Raw genomic sequence first — 20,914 nt, forward strand, 5'->3', positions numbered from 1 at the left:
AATTTTTTTTTGTGAGATGGTTGTTGAAAAAATCTAAATATAATTTACAAGATTAACTTTATTTTATCCATATTTTGTTATGGCTTGCAAAATTACCATTTCAAACAGATATTTTGAGTTTAATTCTATTTCAATAATGGTGGTGTTGGATAAAAAAAAAAAATCAGGAAATCATAAAATATAGTATTCAATATTTTATGAAATATGTCATGTTAAGTAATGAAGTCATATTTTTTTTACTTTGGTATAAACTTTATTGTTTTCAATTTTTATATAAAGAAAAATCAATTAAAATAAAATACCAGTACAATAAAGATAAAAATTACTATAAATTTCTATTGAAATTAAAAAACTTAATTAAAATTGGAAATTTTTTTTACTTTGGGGTAATCCGCCTTTTTTATTTTTATAACCTTACATTTTAATGCTCTATACAACAAAACAAAAAATTATTACATAATATTACCTGTGTTATTAATTAGTTCTTTTTTCAATATAATAAACAATGCATAAAAAAATATGTATATATATAATTATATTTACTGTGAATGAGATACATGTTTGCTATACAACATTTAGTTGATATCCCTTGGCAATCTGCATATATCACATGATTGCCGATCAGAATTATTCATAAAGGTGCAATGTATGCATGTCCACGATTCTGTCTGAACAGATGCAAAACCATTACCTACATGCCCCGATACAGCAGAATCAGAAGTATTGCTGATTAATTGCTCGAGTGTGGCCCATACATCTGATCTAGACCATTCAACCACTGCTTGTTTATCATTAGATTGTATTGCTTCTAACAGTGGAGCCATGGAATCCTAAAAAATAAATTATTTAATTAGATAGGTACAGGAAAAATAAGAAATATTAAAAAAAAATATTACTTTCATGGGTAGCATGTCCATTGTAGCAATATACAATAGTAAATGAAAATCAGAAATAGATTCGTAAAATTGTGACGGAGTGAATTGTCTTAGGTATTTGCACAATGAATCAAAATCTTGAATATGACCATCAATTAATCTGTTCTCTGTTGGGAATTTTGTGATGTCTTTAATTGATGTGAACGTATTCAGTGGAGTTAGGGGTGTTGAAGCTGGTACATCTAATAACAAATACTCCACAGGTAATGGACGGGCTAATTTAGACACCTCATTGCCATAACTGTCTTTCTCCTAAAAAAAGAACAAACAAATTTAAAATGTTTATTGAATCATAATTCTTGACTTCTTGAGTTCATAAAAAAATTAACTTAATTATTATGGGTATAAATTATAAATAGTTAACATAACCAAGACACAAAAATAGATTTTTTAATTGATGGTGTTTATTTATTAGAGTGTTAGGCCACGTACTTACTACTTGTTAACATATATAAATATGTCTTTATGAAATTTTAACAATTTTAAAACTTATTATTTATAATAGACAGTTATAGTTGATGGTATTAAACAATTAAACAATAACTATATTATATAGGTACCTATAGGCTATAATAATAATTTTTTTTAAAAGGTAGGCATATGAGTACTATTTTGCAGTAAACTAGGTGTCGAGGACCGAGGGGGTTAATATTAATGAAGGTATTAAATTTGAATTCTTAATGATATAGGTACCTGCGAAAAACAATTCTTAGCGGAGACGATCTGTCAGCCTAAGATATTTTGTATTATATTATTATAATATAATATTGATAAAAAAAACATTTGTAATAAATAGTGTTATATAATAAAAAAAAAATATATTATTTATGTTATATTGTTAATTAATAATTATTACGAGATACGATATTATACATTATTATTATCAATTATACATTTATACAACTTATAAGTCAATAAACTTTTAAACTGCGTAAATGAGTTTGGGATTTGTAGTAAAATAGTTTAAAATTTAACGAAATTTTAGATAATTCTAAAATCAATACAATCGTTAAACGGTTCAGAATCTAAAATGTATAGACGGTCCGATATTATCCGATGTTACAGAAAAATAAATGTTAAATATGTTTTTTCTTTATAATTATATTGAATGTTGAGTTATAGGTAAAAGACAAAATGCCGATAATTATAGAAATTCAAAAGAATTTTATAACAAATACACGAAGAAAAAGAATAGATTATGCAAAAGGTGATTATGTTTCATATAAAATAATGTATTAATATGCAAGTAAATAATTCTAAAAAATAAAAACCTATTACTGAGCGTGTAGGAATAAGGTGTATAGATTAAATTAAAAACATGTGTTTATTATTAATAATAGTTAGAATATATGTTAAAAAATGCGGTAAAGTATGCGTAATCACTAAAGTATGCAATCAAATATGTGTTAATTATATTTTCTTGATTTATAAACGTCTCGTATGAAAAAAATTCCTGGTATTAAATTAACCATAGAATATCATTTTTGACATACTAATAAATAATAATGTAGATTTAATAAATTACAAAAGTAACAAACCAAAAATTTAAAATAGTGTATATTGTATTCTATATCCCAATATAGAGAAGAAAAAATGGGAAATTTCGAAATCAATTTTCTGGAGTAATCGATAGTAGCAAATAACAGTGGCGTATATGGGGGGTCACCCCCCCCCCCCCCCCGAAATGAAAAATACAATTGTAGTATTCAAGCAATTTTTGTCCAAATAGTGTGTCTCCTCCCTACTTTCCCCCAAAAATATATAATCGCCCCACTCCGAGATGTAAACCTATATATGCTGCTGTATGGCAAATAACAATAAATTAAAATAATGTATATCACGTCCACAAAGATTCTCAAGAATAAAAATCGTTAACTTTTATAATTGTGGCCTTGTGGGACTTATGCGACATATTATCATAATTAACTAATAAATGATTCTAGGCTTTTTCATCCCCGACCAAAATGAGTTTCATCAAGGGTCAATTATTAAGATACGACGAAATCTGGTCCCTATTAATATATCTAATAAAGTAATAACTAATAAGCCAAAAATCGTTTCGTTCCCAATGTATTTTGATTATAGCTAAGACTACGTTAGGTTTTAAGGTTTTTTTTTTTATATAAATCACTAGAAACATTTAAATAGGTAGAAAATACAATTTTCAGTTCAGAAATATACTTGAAATTAGTTTTCATTTTTTCATTGACAATAATACAAATAAATGGGTAAAAAAATGTGTATTAATAATAAGTGTCTTAAAAAAATAAAAAAAAGTTATAAACGTATTTTTAATATCATCATTATATTTAAATTCTGTAAAATAACAATTTAATTTAATTTATTTAAAACTAATTGTTTTCTGCACATTTATTGTTTATTATTTTTAATAGTAAGGCAGCATTTGCAGACGCAAAGCCCGGATTAAAGGGGGGACAGGGGAACACGTGTCCCGGGGCCCATCTTTATCTTCAAAATATATTTTTTAATGCTTTTAAAATAGTTTAAAAAAATTATTTTAGTAGGTAATTATAATGATTGTAAAATAAACATTTCCTTAATTTCATATCACAAAAAAATACTAAATAATACTAAATATTAAATTTATATTCTAATAGTTGATGCTTGATAGCGTAGTAATAATTGATATTAGGTAAGTATTCTTGATCTATTCTTATGAGGTATAATAATAAAATGATTTTACAAAAAATCATTGCACGAAGTATTCCCAAATATTTTAATTGCTTTTAGATTATATTTAACTGTTCAAGTGGCTAGTTTTTCGGCCGAAACAGCATTTGCCAAAGCAACAAGAATAAAAAAATAAACATAGATCAAACCAGAATCAATAAGAATATTTAGCATCATTATTGACTAGTGTACTCAGAAAATGATATTTTGCAATTGATTTATTTCAATGAAACTATACAACAATTTGCAAAAGAAAAAGTAAGGAAAACATTTTAAGTTATAATTCTTCAGTAACAAATACAGCGTTTATATGTATATATAATATGTGTACCTATAATTAATAAATTATTACATAGTAGTATTACTGAGTGATAAAGACATTCAATTCAGTTTATGAAAAAAAGTATTCATTATAAATTATAATTAATAAGATTGTATTAAGTACTATTGCATGTATATATATATATATATATATATATACTCGTATTTACTATCATAGTAGGTAAATAGTAAATATGTATAGATATTTATAATCCACCCCTACCGTGTTAATGTTGGCTGGATCAGCGCCTGTAACCTTATATATATATTTTTTTGTATTGTACAAAATTATACAATAATATATAATCATTAAAATGTAGTGGTACAATTTTTTTTAAAGTAGTTTTATGGAGGTTCACTAATTTTATAGTGTCTTGAGGCCCAATCGATCTCTAATCCGAACTTGGCAGAAGTATTGTAGATTTATAAAAAATTAATAAATATATATACACGTGAGCTTGGGTGGACAAGTGCCCCTCCCCCAACATTTGATTTTGCCCCCTATAATTTAATGTTAAAAATATGTAAGTAAATAAAGAAATTGTATATCATTATTAATATATAAAATAGTATTAATTACTTTAACGAGTTTTTAGACTTAAGTTATATTATTTTAAGTTTGACTGTTATATTTAAATTAAATATGCTTTTTTGCACATTTAGAAACAAATATACTTAATAGAGTTAATACTAATGACGGCACACTTTCTAAAATCTCATACATTAAAAAATAAAAAGTTATGTACTGTTACATACAAATAAAAGAAAGCGGAGGAAATTTGAAGTTTTACTGTAGTGCATTTGTGATAATAATAAACTAAGTATATTTTTTGAATATTTATTTAGAAATATTACATATTATACCTAAACATTTTTTATTATACTATCCTGAAAATATGGTATAATAAAAAATTAATGGGTGATTGAGTAGTCATACTTAAATGCTCCAAAAAATAAAATTTCACCAGGTAAAAATATCTGGTACGGCCACTGATTATCAATTTATTTATTTATTTTTCATTTGTATTATTGTCATTAAATTGTTCATTAAAAATAAATGTATTAATTGTCAATATAAAAACGTCTTGTATACAAAATATGCTGCGGACCAAATGTCCTCTATTAATAATTGACGGGGATGTTTCGTCCGTAAACTCAATTTTTGGTAATTCATAATTGTATAAGTGTAAATATCAAATTAAATTGACCATGAATAAACCAACAATTAATATCAAATTTACAAAATATGATATCCCTATAAAAGTATTTAAATTTTAAAACGAAACGTATCTATATTCTATAGGTACTATTTGGCAATCATTTTTATATCCTATAAAATAATTTCGTTTACTGTATAACTATTTAGTCATTTAAAAATAGGTATTTTATATGTATTTTGGAATCTAAATATAAATTTATTGAGATTATTGTCATTCAAAACTTGAATGTTAAAATGTCAAGAAAAATATTAACATATTTTTATAGTAGCTGGTCAATTAAAACGTAAATTGTTTTAAGTAAATTGTTATGCGATCGTGCAATGATAGTGATTTTTTTTTTTTAAAGAACTTTCAGCATTTAACTATATATTTAGCAATGATATATCATTATAGTGATAGTAACCGATTTTTTTTTTTATAGATATTGATTCTGCAATCTATTTTTATTTACATAAATATATTGGGGTTCATTAATATTTTACTTGAGAGTTATGAAACAATTGAAATGACGCTCTTGTATCATGTATATTAAACTGGAGAAATCAATGGGAATATATTAATGGAGTCTGAGGGTAAACAAATCGTTTTCCCTCAATATTTAAATATTAAATACTTTAATCTCTAGTTTATTGTTGTATGATATATTACATTATTAGTATAATGAAACGTTCATATTTTTATTGACGGCATTATTGTATACAATAATGCCGTTAATAAAAATATGAATCCTATAGGATATTATTTTTCTGTGTGTATTTCATGTTATTATCTACTATAAAAAAAGGGGGAAAGTAGATAACTGCTTTGCTGTACACAAAGTGTCGAGTGGAAATTGTCATTAAGGAGTAACTGTAATATATAATTGTTAAATTTGAATTCAATAATACATCATTGATCATTATGCATACAAAAAATGATTCTGAACGTAAACGGCCAGACTAAGTATATTTTATTATAAATGTATATTACTATTAAAGTAATTTATTTTACTATAAGTAATACGTCAAATTTAATTAATTTTTGTTAAAAAAAAATGTAATTGAAAATGTCATTAAATGTATGAAATATAATATAATTTATTAAAAGTACTAACGAATAATATTTTTAAATTAAAAAAAAAATAACTAAAATCGTTATACATTAATTAAATATTTAGTTTTCACGTATTGTAAAATCAATATATTGATAAAGAAGATTATAGTTGGTAGTATTTATATTGTGTAAGTAGATATACTTAGTGTTATATACTTAAGGTATAATATATAGTAAAATAATGGTATAATATAACAAGTAAAATTGATATTTTTTTACTAGTTTTATAATTCTAAAAATCTCAAAAGACTGTTACATAATATCTATATACTTGAATAGATTTATTATTTAAGGATTAGAATGCTTCTCTCCGACACTACTATTTATATAATAAAAGAAAAATATTTATTATATTTAAATATTTTTAATTTTTTCCACCGCAAAAAAATTTATTTCAAGTTATTTCTACGGCATATAATATTAAATATGTTATCAGCTACTACTAATCAATAATATGTTCATATAATCATGTCTACATAAATATTATATAAGATATACAGTCATTCAATCATAAATACAATGATCCGAAAACCAACAACAGAAGGTATATTTTATAAGGAAACAAATAAATAATAATATTAAGTGTTATAATTCCATTATAAATTTCGTGTGATGATGCCTTCTAGATTTTTAGAAATTAAAGATTTACTTATTTTATTGTTTATTAATTTATTATTATCGTATTGCTATGCACAGAATTTACACTATCCAAATGGTATATATAGTATTATATGATAATTTGTATCATGTATGTATATATTTTGAAAACTGATTAATAATAAGAATGAGCTTGGGAAACCATGATGGCAATAAGTTCTTCTCATAAAAATAGCGGTATTCAGGATAATATCCTATTAAATGTGAGATTTAAGAGTTTTGTACAACACCGAGAGTTATCGCAATCAAATATTTATAATATAATAGGTAACAGTTTTGTAATAGGAACGTGTAAACAAATATAATACGGAACACAAATGTTAACTTAAATATAGGTAAAACTTGTAATTTCAAAATATATGTTAAAATTGAACTTGTATATACAGACAGATACGAAAATAAATGATAATCCGGTAAATACAGGTTGTTTCTCAGAGTAAAAATGTTTGAAGAAAGATGCTGTATATTTTTTTTGTACCAAACATCATAATATAAAATTGAACAAATGACAAATATGTACGTATTGTATGAAAACGACTAAAGGATCGAATATATTTCCGATAAAATAAAACGAATAAAAAATGCTTTTTATAATAATAAATTGTACAACTTAATCTACCGGACAAGGAAGTGGATGTAGATATGTGGATAAGGAAGTGTTAATCGACACGAGATTTTTCAAATCGACTGAAATACACATCTGTATAAATATAAAATTATAAAAATATTATTCTCTCGATGGTATTACAACAACTGCCTACTTAGGTGATTGTCACGAACGTTCTACTGGAAGAAAACACGGACGACTACCCAACGAAAACTACACTAGCTATTGCCTACGAAACAAGGGTGGGCTATGTGTGGCAGTCGTTTGCGAATGGCGGCAATATTATTATTATTATTATAAAAATATAACGTTCACTGTTTCGATCCAGAACACAAAAGAGGGTGAAACAAAAACACAACGCTCGGGTGACGTCACTGGCCAAGGTCGGCGGCGGCTGAGCTACTCAAACCCCCGGACGGTGAATAATAATAATAATAACAACAGAAACAAACGCTCTCACTGGACCAGCCCAAACTGAGGTCGGGTTGCGTCGCGTCGCTTCGCTCGAAAAGCGTGGGAGAGAATTCGCGGCGGCGAGAAATTGGAAAGTGAAGTACGACGACTATGGTGTGCGCGTGTGCTGCGATGCAACAACGGTCAGGCGGCGGGTAGTTGAGGATTTAGGGGTCGATCCGATTGAGGAAATGGCGGGGCGGCGCCGGCAGCGTTAGCGTAGAAGAGAGGACGGCGTTTGTTGTGCCGGGTGGCGGTACATATTTGACCGTGAATTGCGGAGGCCAAGCCGATGCAGCCATATCAACGCGACAAGAAATACCGTATACACTTTGACAGCGTTTCGCTTTCGTGATTTCGTCCGGAAACAGCCATTGTACCGGTACGGCTAAACTAATAAATATTAAATAATAATACTATACAGAATATTATTACATTGCATTAAAGCGTGCGAGGGTTTTTTCGAACAGTATAATTGTAGCATATGGTTACCCTTCTTCGACTATTTTTTACCTTACAATTAATAAAAGAAAAAGTAGTCAAGTAGGTAACTGCTCTGCTGTAAATAATGTGTCGAGTATACTTCGAAATTGTAAAGGTAACTGTAATGGATGTGTTACGTTTGAATTCAACTATAAATCATTATAAATGATTAAATTGATTTTTTAGTGGAGACGGTCTAACTTTTTGGTAACCAAGGTTAACAAACAGTCAAACAATATTAAAACGTTAAAAAATGTTCGTATTTTATTTTTAAAACACGAAAGTACAAACTAGATTCGATTTTTACTAAAAACTTCCCTCAGAGTTGATGATCAGAGAATTACTTTAATTGAAAAACGTGTCTTCAGAAAAAAAATAAAAATCACATTATTGTAAAATCAATGCATTCGTTGATTGATCCACCCATAATCTAAAGTATAGATGTTTAATATTTTCAATTCTGAGTGGAGCAATGAATGAACTAATTTTACAATGAAGTGTTTTTTATTATAGTAGAAATTTCAAACTTTCAAAGAAGTTTCTGGTAACATTCAGTTTGTACAGGATGGGGCGAAACAGACAGTGCAGTTTTGAAAGGCTATTAAAAAAACTACGAAACTTTCAGAAATTATGTTTATTTAATTTTCTTCAGAACATTATGCCGTTTTATGTATCAAGTTTCAAAAATGTCATCAGAAATATGATGGCCACCAGTAGGTTAGGTGATGAAGGTGACTTTTGAAGTTTTCGGCCGCATTTTGACACATTTCGATTGGTATAGTGGTATAGCGCCAATTTCCCCCTAATTTCTTTTTGAGGTTTTCCAAGGTGTGAGGCCGATGTTTAAAAACCTTTTTCTTCGGGTAGCCCCACAAGCAAAATCACAAATACTCAAATTCGGTGAGCGCGCGGGCTACCCCTCAGAGAACACCATTTTCAAAAAACGTACGGACGGCGAAGCCTCGTTGTTCACTAGACCAAACCATGGTGATGACCGATAATGGCATGGCCTGCCCGACCAAATGAGACCATCATAATCACACTATGCGCACCACACGGAATGTATACCAACCTTTCAAAAATGCACAGTTTGATTTGCCCCACTCTGTACATAGGTGGATTAAAAGTAGATATTTCTCTACACTTTTTAAAATAATCGGGAAACAAAAAATTAAATTAAATTAAAAACATTTTGTTAATATTTTAATATATTAATATTAAAACCGTTTGGTAATTAATCATAATTATGAACAATAATTTTATTATGATCATGGTTTTCACTAAAAATTGCGCAAAAACCGTGTTTGTATATAACTCCTATATTGTGGTGTAGAGACACTAGAGACGTATATTAATCAAGTAATACCCGTACACTAACTATAAACAACTAACAAGCTTATTAATTAATTATGAGAACATTCTTTCAATGTTGACCGGAATTTTGTAAGTGTTTACCGTTTACCCGATCGTATTCTTTAACATTTAAGAAGATACCACACCCGATGTGTTGTCTCCGTCCTACAAACGGTACAATATGACAAATTTTCGTCTATAACAACCAATTAGCATAAATATTAAGAGGACGTCGCACCCGCATGTGTTGTCTCTGTCTTACACACCATACGACATGGTAAATTTTCGTTCACCAGTTTCAAGTGTTAGTGTGCTTTTAGTTTTGATATTAGAGCGAATTGACCTATTATCAAACTTTTAGGTAAGAACATTATCTGTGTTTTCTCGTTGGTTTTTTACGATATTTTAATTTTTAAGTGAGTTATGAGTATGAAAAATATAAATATTTGGAAATGCTCATAATTCACTTAAACATTTTTAAATTTTTTTTTTTTTTTTAGAAGAATGTTGAATTAAAAACGATGTTTGTCGCTAAATAAATACATGATATGTTATATTTTACATAACAATATATAGAATTCTCACTGAGCCACTGAGGATAATAAGTAATATTGTAATAAGTACACTATCGTCGCGTCGCCAACTCGAACTCTAGCTAATTAATGATAAATGATAGTACAATATTACGTTATAGTAATGTCTAATAAGTAATAACACTTTAAATTGTACGATATCGTTTTATCTTTCTGTTGTTGAGATCACACTCGTTTTCGACAGCTGGCAAGGCGCAGCTGCCGAAGTCGGTGTCAATTTGAAGTTTTGAACAGTGCACGATGTCGTTATCGAATAATTTTATTATTGTTATTGTCATTATTATGCAACTCGATAAATAAAAAATAACGATGGGAAGGCAGACCTATAATTTAATTTAATCCCTCCACCCTCCCACCAATAATTACCCTATCAAAACCATCATCAACAACAACAACAACAATAACAACAACAACCGGTGGCCGGTCGGAATACGAATTGAATGAGGGGGGGGAGGTTGTGGTGCGAGTATTAACGTAAATAGTGTTACGGTAGACCGTGCATACGTCATGCACTGCAGACATGGCATGGCGGTGTGATGGGTCGGGGTAGGGAGAGCTCGCCGGGGCTGTTGGAAAACAACAACACGACGGCGTGGAAAGAAGGAAGAAGAAAAAAAAAAAGCGCCGAAACCCGGAGCCGGGCCGCTAGCGAACTGCGTACTTCCGAAAAACCCGCGCGCGCGGGAGAGGGATCGACACAAACACCGGGCCCGACGCAGCCGCGACACCAGTCGCCGTCAGTCGTATACGCACCGTCCGAAGCGATCGCCATGCAACACGGCGGCCGCTGTCGTCGATACCGTCGTAGTAGTTGTTGTTGTTGTGGTCGTTATTGCTATTGTTGGTTATTGTCGAACGGTACGGCCGTCCACAGGCACAGTGTCGATATCGTCGAGCGCGATTCGCGTGTTGTTGAGCACAGCGGAAAATCAACGATGACGGCCCACCGACAGCGACGCCGCCCCGGTTTTACTGCTGCTGCTACGATAACAACAACAACGGCACCGTCGTCGTCGCGCCAAATAATAATATAAAATATACAATTTATTAAACGCTCTACAATAAATCGTATAATTCGTTGTTATTATCGTAATTCGTAATACATTATCGTTCCGAACGTTGTCGCCGTCTGCCTTCAACGTCCCTCCGTCGTCGCCTTCCCGTCGTTTGTCGTCCGTTCGATACACAACGAAAAACGTTATTATTCGACAATCGAATAATTTTTACTCTATCGCATTTGTCGCGTCGCAGTCCGTGATATTATTATTTTCATTTTCATTATTATTATTATTAATATTTTATACAGTGCGCCGTCGGTCGCATCGCGTTTGTCCGTCGTCGCCATTGATAAGTGCGTAAGGCGTAACTCGTAATTACATAGTATTTTTACGCGCTCACTGTACACAGACCGTACTTATCAACGCACACGCGTTGTTGTTTATTATTATTATTATTATTATTATTATTTTTATACACCGTCGTCATAATATATTTATTATCTATAATAATATACTACCTACATGTGTAACACACGGCGCTAATCGTTCGACCGCCCGTTATAAATTTGTTTACATTGCACCAAAGTGTAAGTTTATTTCGTATTAGCGTACACCGTCCATACGTGTTAACCGATATTTATTATGTGTATATTTAATGTTATTGAAAATTGAAATATAATAATTGGGGTTTGCCGTACTCCCTAGGAACCGTAGGACCACATAAATATTTCGAAAATAAAAAATAAAACGCACTTATAGAGACACCGCACAGTTAATTTAAATCCTATTAAATGTTATTATTATCGACCACCCTTGACCTTCGTCACACTCGCAAGTGCAGAATAATAATATAATATTATACACACATAATACATTGATATTAATATGTCGTACTTAATAAGAACTGATAAATGAGATGTATTATCTGGTAAAAAGCTTTAAAATTTTTTTATTGTAATCTAAAATATGAATTTCAAGGTTAAAAATTCTTACACACAATTTTATAGGTAGTGTTCATTTTTACGCTATTCAAATCTTTAATTATACTTAGAAAATAAATACAATTTCTGATACTGATCTTAAATGTAGGTACCTTATTATTTTTATAATTAAAAAAAAAATTATTCAAATTATCTACAATTTAATTGTCACAATAAATGAATTAAAACTAAATAATTAAAGAATAACAATATTTTTTGTAAGACATCAATAAATATTTAATTATGAATTAGAGTTAGAAAAATTAACTTAATTAAATTAATCCACATAACCATTTTGTATTAACTTCTAGGTATTTTGCTATAATATTGAATTCCTTTATATATATATAACAGATTATGGTAGAAAATAAATGATTAATTTTGGCATTAAAATGATAATAAATATAATAAAAGTATTTGATGTATGTAGATATTTTTTTTTCCTATTATTTAAAAATAAATTATTCATGTGGTACTAATAGTCTTATTCAACAATTACTCTCAATTTATTAATATTTGTTTCTTATTAATTATATTATTTAACTGAATACCGAAGTACTTAACCGACAACTGTCTATTGTTTATAGATGATGGATACGAAAAAAGATTTTGAATTTGAAGAACTTATAATATGTGGTTGTTGCAAGCAGAAATTCAATGAAACAGAATTTGTGCCAAAAGAACTTAGTTGTAAACACTGTTTTTGTTTACAATGTGTTAAGACTACTATGCTCAAAGGTTTAGAAGTATATTGCATAAACTGTTGGAAGCGTACTGAATTAGATGAGCAATCTCCAGAGACTCTACGAACTCAAAAGTCTATTCTCAGTCTAATTAGACACCTGGCAAATGTTAAAGTCAATAAATCTGTTGATAAAGAACGAAAGGTTTGTTATTAATATTAAATTTTAAAAACGTTGATAATTTAAACATTTTGGTATTTGTTTTTAGGGTGAAAATTGTCATACACATGGAATGCCATTTTCATTTTGGTGTTACAATTGCCAACAGCTGTTATGTCGAGCGTGTGGAACTCAATCAGATCATATTGGACATTCTATAAAATCAAATAATGATGCACGTGACCATCTAATCAGTGAAGTAAGTATTATTTGCTATTTAGATTTTAAACTTATTAATAACCTATTTTTATATTATAGGTTCAAGTTGAAACTATAGCTATTGCTAAATTGATGAGTGAAATACAAAATTTATTTGGACACAAACGCCAATTTCTCTTAAGGGTTTTAGATGCCTGTAACACACTAAAAACTCAAATTGAACTTGAGCTAAATAGTGGTTGGACTCAAAATACAAATGATTTACTGCAGACCAATGAAGCTTTGAATAGTATCAAACCGTCAAATTTACGTACAGATGATTTATATGATTTACAATTATATTTGAATCGGTTAGAACAAGTGAAACAGAAAGTACAAAATAAATACTCAGAACAATTTGCACATGGCCAATTAGAAGATATTATATCTTCTACTAATTTGTTAGATTTTGGTATGATCAAACAATCGTTGTCCTCATTACAGTCTATGGCTTTAGAATCATATAAGTCTGCAGATTTGGCAAATCCAAATACTCATATTTTTTTCTTGGCTAACTATTGTACAGCACAATTGTTTACAAGGTATGTACTACCTAAACATGTCACACAACTTGTAAATGGACCAGAATTTCCAAAAAATTCTCCTGGGAACTCATCTACCACTCAATACACAACATCATTATCTTCAATTTCATCAAATGAACCAGTACTGATAACTTCACAAAGCAGTCCACCACCAGCTATTTTGAATAGTGTACCTTCAATACGTAATGTTAATACTTTTCCCATGTTTTACTTCAATATTGAGGTAAATGGGACACCATTTGGTCGTTTAGTTATTGAAACTCGTCCAGATGTGGCGCCAAGAATGTCAAAGAATTTTGAAGTATTAACTGTGGGGGATACAAATGGTTGTTCATATAAAGGCTGCTCAATATTTCAATGTTGGGATGGAGAATCTGTGATTACAGGTGATTTTGAATTAAACAACGGTCGTGGTGGTAAATCAATATATGATGAAAGTTACTTCATGCCTGATGATACTAAGTTTCCTGCAGTTCGAGGAGCTGTAGGAATGCGCCGCACTCAAAAACGTCATGATAATATGGGTATGGTTGGATCACAGTTTCGTATTATACTACAAGAGATGCGTGGGTTCACAGCAATTTTTGGGCATGTGGTAGATGGCATTGATCTCGTTGAAAAAATGGCCTCGTTTGGAGATCAAACTGGCAAACCGTCCAAGACTTTTGTCATATCTAGTTGTGGTAAAGTGTAACATTACCCCTTTTTTAATGTAAATTTAAACTAAATAATCGATCGAGTAGTTTATAGAAACAAGTGAACATTTATGTGTATTTTTGTAATCCATTATCGAAAGTTTCGATACATTTATTTTGAAATCCAAACAGTATATTATCATATGTATTAGTTTTAAATAATAACGATAATTATATCCCACATATTAAAATTTATCAAATAATATAATGGTGTTTTAAAAATTTAAGTTGTGCACAGTGAATGATTTATGTTATTATTTTTTGAAATGTGTACCATTATATCTTAATTATACTTCTTTTCTTACAAACATGCATAAGTTATATATTTAAAGTCTGGAATATTATAACATATTATATAGAGTTTGAGGTACACAAACATTGATGTCCATATTTTACAATTTCAATTATATTGTTTTTACATTTTACTATAAATAGATCTATTAAAGTTGATTTAATTATTGTTAATTTGAGGTAAATAAAAATTAAGTATCTACATTTATAATTTGATAAAAAAATATAATTACGCAAAATTCTCCTCATACCAGGAATTTTTTTTGTAAACTAACATATTTCAACAGCAAACAGTTTTTTTATTTTAATTGAAAATAGTTAAATTTATATGTAAGTAAAAAATGGTCTTATGAATATTTTTTTAATGTATTCTCAATGTCCTCATTATTTTTTGATTTTACCCAGACATGATTTTGTTTTTGAAAATGTTTTACTCATCATAAAACAAGCTTGTTTTCTTTTATCAAACTAAATAATTGTAAACCGAGTTATATAATATAAATATATTATATTATATATTTTGATGAGTGAAGTTAATATATTATTAATCAGAAAGATAAATTATGACATATTCGTATATGAATTAATTATAAATAATTTTGGAGTGTCTGTCATGCAAAATAAATATATTTTCAATGGGATTTATTATTTTTATTTGATAAAAATATTCACGAATATTGAATAATATGTATAGCAAATCTTAAATTTGAATTTTGAGAGTATAAAATATATATGTATACAAATTGTATGTAACTATTTGTTTTTTAATATTTTTAGAATAACCTAAATGCAGAATAAAATCATGTGCCACAGATCAAATTATAAATATCCAAATATTCAATAAATGTACATCCCAATGATATAGATATAATTAAATAATTGTTATTATTTACACGTAAAAATATTTTAAAAATTTACATTTAATATTAGATTTTTAAAATTGAATTAAAAAATGTAAGCAACAGGAATTGACTAGATGGGTTGCCACAGTACAAATAAAGGCAAATCATTATATTTTAAAAACTGATTACAAAACAATGTAAACAATTTAATTATATTGAGAACGATCATATTATAACATATTATCTTTTATTTGAGATGCTTTTAAAAACTATCAAGAAATGTGTGTGCATTAGTATTAAAACCCGGACAGAATTATTAGTCGGCTTAGAATTTAAAAAATTCATTAAGTTAGGCAGCTTAAAAATTAAATACACATACACTTTGTTGATCTGAGGTAGATCTAACATGATAGTATAGCATATTTTTTTATTGGATTGAGCAATAAATTACCATTTATAAATGCTAATATTAATCTCCCATAAACAAATGGTACAGTTATTAATTATTATATAATATTTTTAATGTTTCATAGTGACTAATCTAAATTACTTAAGATCATATTCAAAATTTAAACTTTAAATAATTGAAAGTAAAGTATTGTATTTAAGAGGAAGTATTACTCGCATGTATACATACGTGTAGCATAACAAATCAACATACTAGATTATTATAAACAATTATTCATAATTATTAAAATTAGAGCAAATTTACTTATTATCAAAATTGTAGAGAAGAATAAAAACTAAAAAGTAACAAAATGTTCAAGCCATTCTTTTTCTACATATTTTTTTTTAACACCAGTATGAATTTTAAAATTAAAATATGAAAAAAAAACTGCTTGAGCACAGCAAATATTGTCTCCAAACAATTTTATAACATGTACATTTTCTATAATATTAGTTAATCATTAATAAACTGTAATAAGAATCCAATATGTAAATGTGCTGTTATATTATTATGTATAAGACAGAGACAATAAATATGGGCCGGTGGTGCAACATAATATTAATATAATTATTTAGTAATGCATCCATATACAATCATTTTCATTTAACAAATTTTGTGATTAAGAAGATATGTAAAAGTTTTATTCAAAGATGTTTAATTTTGTTTACATACATTTACAATTATGTATAGATAATTTATCTCATATTTTAAATCTTTCCCAGACCTATCCAAAAATTTTAAATACTGTGATTTAAATTCTACTGTATTACCTGAATGATTATTCATACTTAAATTTATGGGCCCACCAGAAAAAAATTCCAGATCCATGGGTGCATTACGTGACTATTTATTTTTTGGATATGTTAAAGAAACAATGTGTATATTACAATTATCATTAACCACAGAGGAGCTAATAAAAATTAATGGAGTCGAATATCATGGATAAACTTTCCAATGTTGATGAAATTGACTATTAGATATTGTTAGTGTCGCTAACGGAAACCACTTAGAACATATACGAATCTACCAGAAACTAAATCATTCATAATATTGTCATTGATTATAAATAGTATTATTGATAATAAATGGTATTATTTTATTTAATGTATCATTATTACTGAACCACGGAACTTAAAATATAAAACCATTAAATGCGCTGTATATTTATTTCTTAATAGTATTAATATTAAATATTATGTGTTGTGTAATAAATAACATATAAATTAAATTTGGTAGATACTAAATTATTTTTATGAAATTCGAGAAGCTTATAAATTAATTTAATGCTAATACTCTTCAGTTATTAATAATTTAATAAATATTATAAATCTATCCATCTTCAAAAATATATAATTTTTATGTATTTTAGTTAGCTAAAATATCTTTCAAGTTTATTGTTTAATAATGCACTAACATTTTAAATAGTAAATATTATAATTAATAAATAAAAATAAATAGAACTTTGTTATACATACCTTATAATAGACGTCAGGCACATATTGTTTGTCGGAAGATTCTCGAACAAATCCCAATTCGGGTACATCCTTGGTTGGTACCAAACAATCATCTTTGACTAAAGCCATACACTGATTAGACACACTATAGCCTTCCATGTGTACTTGACATTTTTCATCTCCTATAAATACCATACAAATTAAGTAAAAGTAATAAATAAAAATGCATTTATCAGTTATTAATCAAGATTATCATAAATATGAACTAAGCCATTTGGCTACATAAACAATTTATAAAACTTATATTTTTTACTGTTATAAATCATGAAAAAATGTAATAAAAACTACTAACTTTATTTTAAATTATATAATAAGAATTCTTTATGAAAATAAATAATAATACAATTCTGTATTTATAATAAATATTACAAGATAATTGTGTATTTTCAGATTTACGACAAACTTTAAGAACTATTATATTATTGCTCTATTTATAATATATAATAAAAAAAAAATAAGCTGAATAAAAATGTATAATAGTTATACAAGCGTAATAAATTACACTAAAAACATTTAAAATTAACCTATTTATAAGATATTATATTATTAATTTTATTTACATACCCGTAACACAGACAGTAACAAATTTTGAACCAAAATATCCATTAGATGCATAACGACAAGGATTTGGATGTAAATTTTGAAAATATCCAGCCATTATACATTCTTGAGCAGATAGAAAATGACTTTTTATGTTTCTAACATATTTTACCTAAACATTATTTAAAAAAATTTAAAGAATTATAGTTATAGTGATAAATATATAACAAATACTCCTACAGTTCCATTTTGCATGTCTTCAGTCAAAAGATCGGTAAAAATCCATCCAACACATGTAAGACCCAAACATCTGGCCAATTCATTAACTATATCTTGTTTTTCATCAGACAATAATTTAACATGATCTCTTGAACTTTCCTAAAACATTAGTACTTATCAACTAGTGCCATTATTAATTGAACAAAAAAAAAGAAAACAACAAATTTTTCTATAAAAAAAAATAAGTATCAATTAATGAGAATATATTTACTTGAGGAGGTTCATAGATTGCTGCAACTACAGCTCTTATACCAAGTGGTATATCAGGATGCATTTCATATCGGCCATACAAAAATCCAATACGTTGATGCCCTGTAATTCTCCAATAATTCAAGAAACGTTCCACTAATTCTGAGTTTTCAAACATAACATTGTCAACATGCCTATAGGTCTATCAAAATTAAAAACAGTTGTATAAATCAATAAAATAGCTATTAACTATTTACTTATTCTATTTACTTGTCTGTTTAATGTAATGGCTGATGGTTGACATTTTGAACATATACCTTTTGGCCATGGTAAATGTCCAGCACAGCCTTCTTTTATCTTACAACTTATATTTTCTAATAGTAAAAATTTCCCTCTAAAAGTATAAATTTAATTGAATTGAATCATTTGTATATTTTCCAAAAAACAGTATAATTACTTTGCCATTCCAGCAGTCATTTTTCTTAGATATGAATGAAAAGATAAATGCTTCATATTTTGTGTTTTTAAATATTCCTCATCGTATGGTTCCAAAGGTGAACAATGTACACAACATCCATTATCTCCATGACGGCAACTAAAAGTTTATCATTATCATTATTTTATTTAAATAGTAATTAGAAATGTACAATATTATTTACTATTTTTTGTCTTTGAGACGTTTAATTTTTCCATCTAATTTCCATAGTAGTTTATCCACTTCATCTTCTTCTACTTGACTTGTTGATCCTGAACTTTTCTTTCCATTTGATGGCAGTGATGTAGTAGATCCTGGTGTAGAAACAACTGATGAAGACCGACTTCCATTAGCAGAATCTGCATTTGATGGGCCAGGAATTGCCCATATATTATCTGGATCTAGTGGACACAAGTATATCTTATCTCCATGTTTCAGATTTAAGCTGCTCAAGTATACACTTCTAGATGATTTAATTTCATTTTTACGGTTTCGATCATTAAATAATGTAAAACCATAGTTTGTAAGAGAAAATACATTGTACACCTGTAAAAATTTCAAAGTAATTTTATTTTAAACATATTATAAGTTTATTATAGAAATGTCAATATTTTTAAAATATAAAGTTTTACTTAAAATGAATTATATCTTAATAGATAAACTTAATTACTTTTTCAAATAAATTATAACTTGATTCCGTAAGTGACACTTGTACTCTTTTTGTTCCATCTGGAGATTCTACACGTAATACCTGAAACAATATTAATTATAAAATAATTGTTTAGGAGTATGTAAAGGTTAGTTTAACAATGATATTAATATGCCCATTAAAATAATAGTTGAATAACACAACTTTTAAAGAAATAAAAGAATTTAATTATCTGAACAATAAATTGAATAATGAATAACCCAGGATAGTTTTAAATTTTAATAATTGTCACTAAAACAAATTTTAGTAAAAAAAATACAATATAAATATGAAAAATTAAATTACAAGAATAATGTAACTAAAATAGAAATTAAATAATAGTTGACATGCAGGAAGTTTTAACTATCAATAGCCTGGTTGGCATTTTAAAGGAAAATATTTAAAAACAATTAGACACTCAATGACACAGCAACTTTTTATGGAAAAAGTATAATTTTATTTTATATAACAATAGAAAAATGTAACTGAATGATATTTAAGTACTCACTATTTGTCCTGCCATTTCTCTGCAGCATTTATTATTAAACACTTAAATACTTAATTCTATCGTCTTCACTATAAAATAATGTGTAAAAGTTCGAAACCCGTAATATAAAACGAAAATTCTTTTAGAAACAAGGGAAAATTCAAAGAAAATTTTCGATATCAGAAGTGTTATCGATTCTACCAACTAACGATTACGTGTACAGTGCAGGGTCTAATAATCAAAATTACGTTAACCTTTTCGATTATTTTCACATTAATTCTTAAATAGTTTTTAATGGTTTCGATAGCATTTTATCATGACAACAATATAACTTGAATCTATGATCTTGTGTACTATTGTTCTATAGTAGGTGTGAGCCAATACTCGACTGCAATAATTGTATTTCGTTAAAATAAATTCTATTGTACTAAAAAATTG

The 20,914-nt window shown here is 27.8% G+C and overlaps 2 protein-coding genes across 2 annotated transcripts; one reads left to right on the forward strand and one right to left on the reverse strand.

The window, feature by feature from the left end:
• Window positions 1-518: 518 nt before the first annotated feature.
• On the reverse strand, window positions 519-20,852 carry LOC132922061 (nuclear protein localization protein 4 homolog). The gene is made up of 11 exons (XM_060985376.1): window positions 20,498-20,852; window positions 19,972-20,052; window positions 19,486-19,847; window positions 19,284-19,421; window positions 19,097-19,220; window positions 18,849-19,028; window positions 18,599-18,736; window positions 18,383-18,530; window positions 17,780-17,940; window positions 897-1,187; window positions 519-830 (listed from the first exon to the last, which is right to left on the reverse strand). Exons 1-11 carry the CDS (start codon window positions 20,510-20,512, stop codon window positions 576-578), a joined length of 1,893 nt encoding a protein of 630 aa, XP_060841359.1. The 5' UTR covers window positions 20,513-20,852; the 3' UTR covers window positions 519-575.
• LOC132922062 (uncharacterized) lies at window positions 11,019-14,950 on the forward strand. Its single transcript, XM_060985377.1, has 4 exons — window positions 11,019-11,990; window positions 12,971-13,270; window positions 13,335-13,484; window positions 13,544-14,950. The coding sequence occupies exons 2-4, from the start codon at window positions 12,971-12,973 to the stop codon at window positions 14,720-14,722; spliced, it is 1,629 nt and encodes a 542-aa protein (XP_060841360.1). The 5' UTR covers window positions 11,019-11,990; the 3' UTR covers window positions 14,723-14,950.
• Window positions 20,853-20,914: the final 62 nt, after the last annotated feature.

This window comes from Rhopalosiphum padi, chromosome 2 (assembly GCF_020882245.1).
Source record: "Rhopalosiphum padi isolate XX-2018 chromosome 2, ASM2088224v1, whole genome shotgun sequence".
NCBI lineage: Eukaryota > Metazoa > Arthropoda > Insecta > Hemiptera > Aphididae > Rhopalosiphum > Rhopalosiphum padi.

What these genes read in the sequence shown, in the direction of transcription:
- LOC132922062 (XM_060985377.1), top strand. Translation starts at nt 12,971, where the DNA reads ATGATGGATACGAAAAAAGATTTTGAATTTGAAGAACTTATAATATGT. An exon ending in CTGTTGATAAAGAACGAAAG is followed by an intron (nt 13,271 to 13,334) that starts GTTTGTTATTAA and finishes ATTTGTTTTTAG; the next exon opens with GGTGAAAATTGTCATACACA. An exon ending in GTGACCATCTAATCAGTGAA is followed by an intron (nt 13,485 to 13,543) that starts GTAAGTATTATT and finishes TTTATATTATAG; the next exon opens with GTTCAAGTTGAAACTATAGC.
- LOC132922061 (XM_060985376.1), bottom strand. An exon ending in CCATTACATTAAACAGACAA is followed by an intron (nt 19,029 to 19,096) that starts GTAAATAGAATA and finishes TAATTTTGATAG; the next exon opens with ACCTATAGGCATGTTGACAA. An exon ending in TGTTACTGTCTGTGTTACGG is followed by an intron (nt 17,941 to 18,382) that starts GTATGTAAATAA and finishes TGGTATTTATAG; the next exon opens with GAGATGAAAAATGTCAAGTA.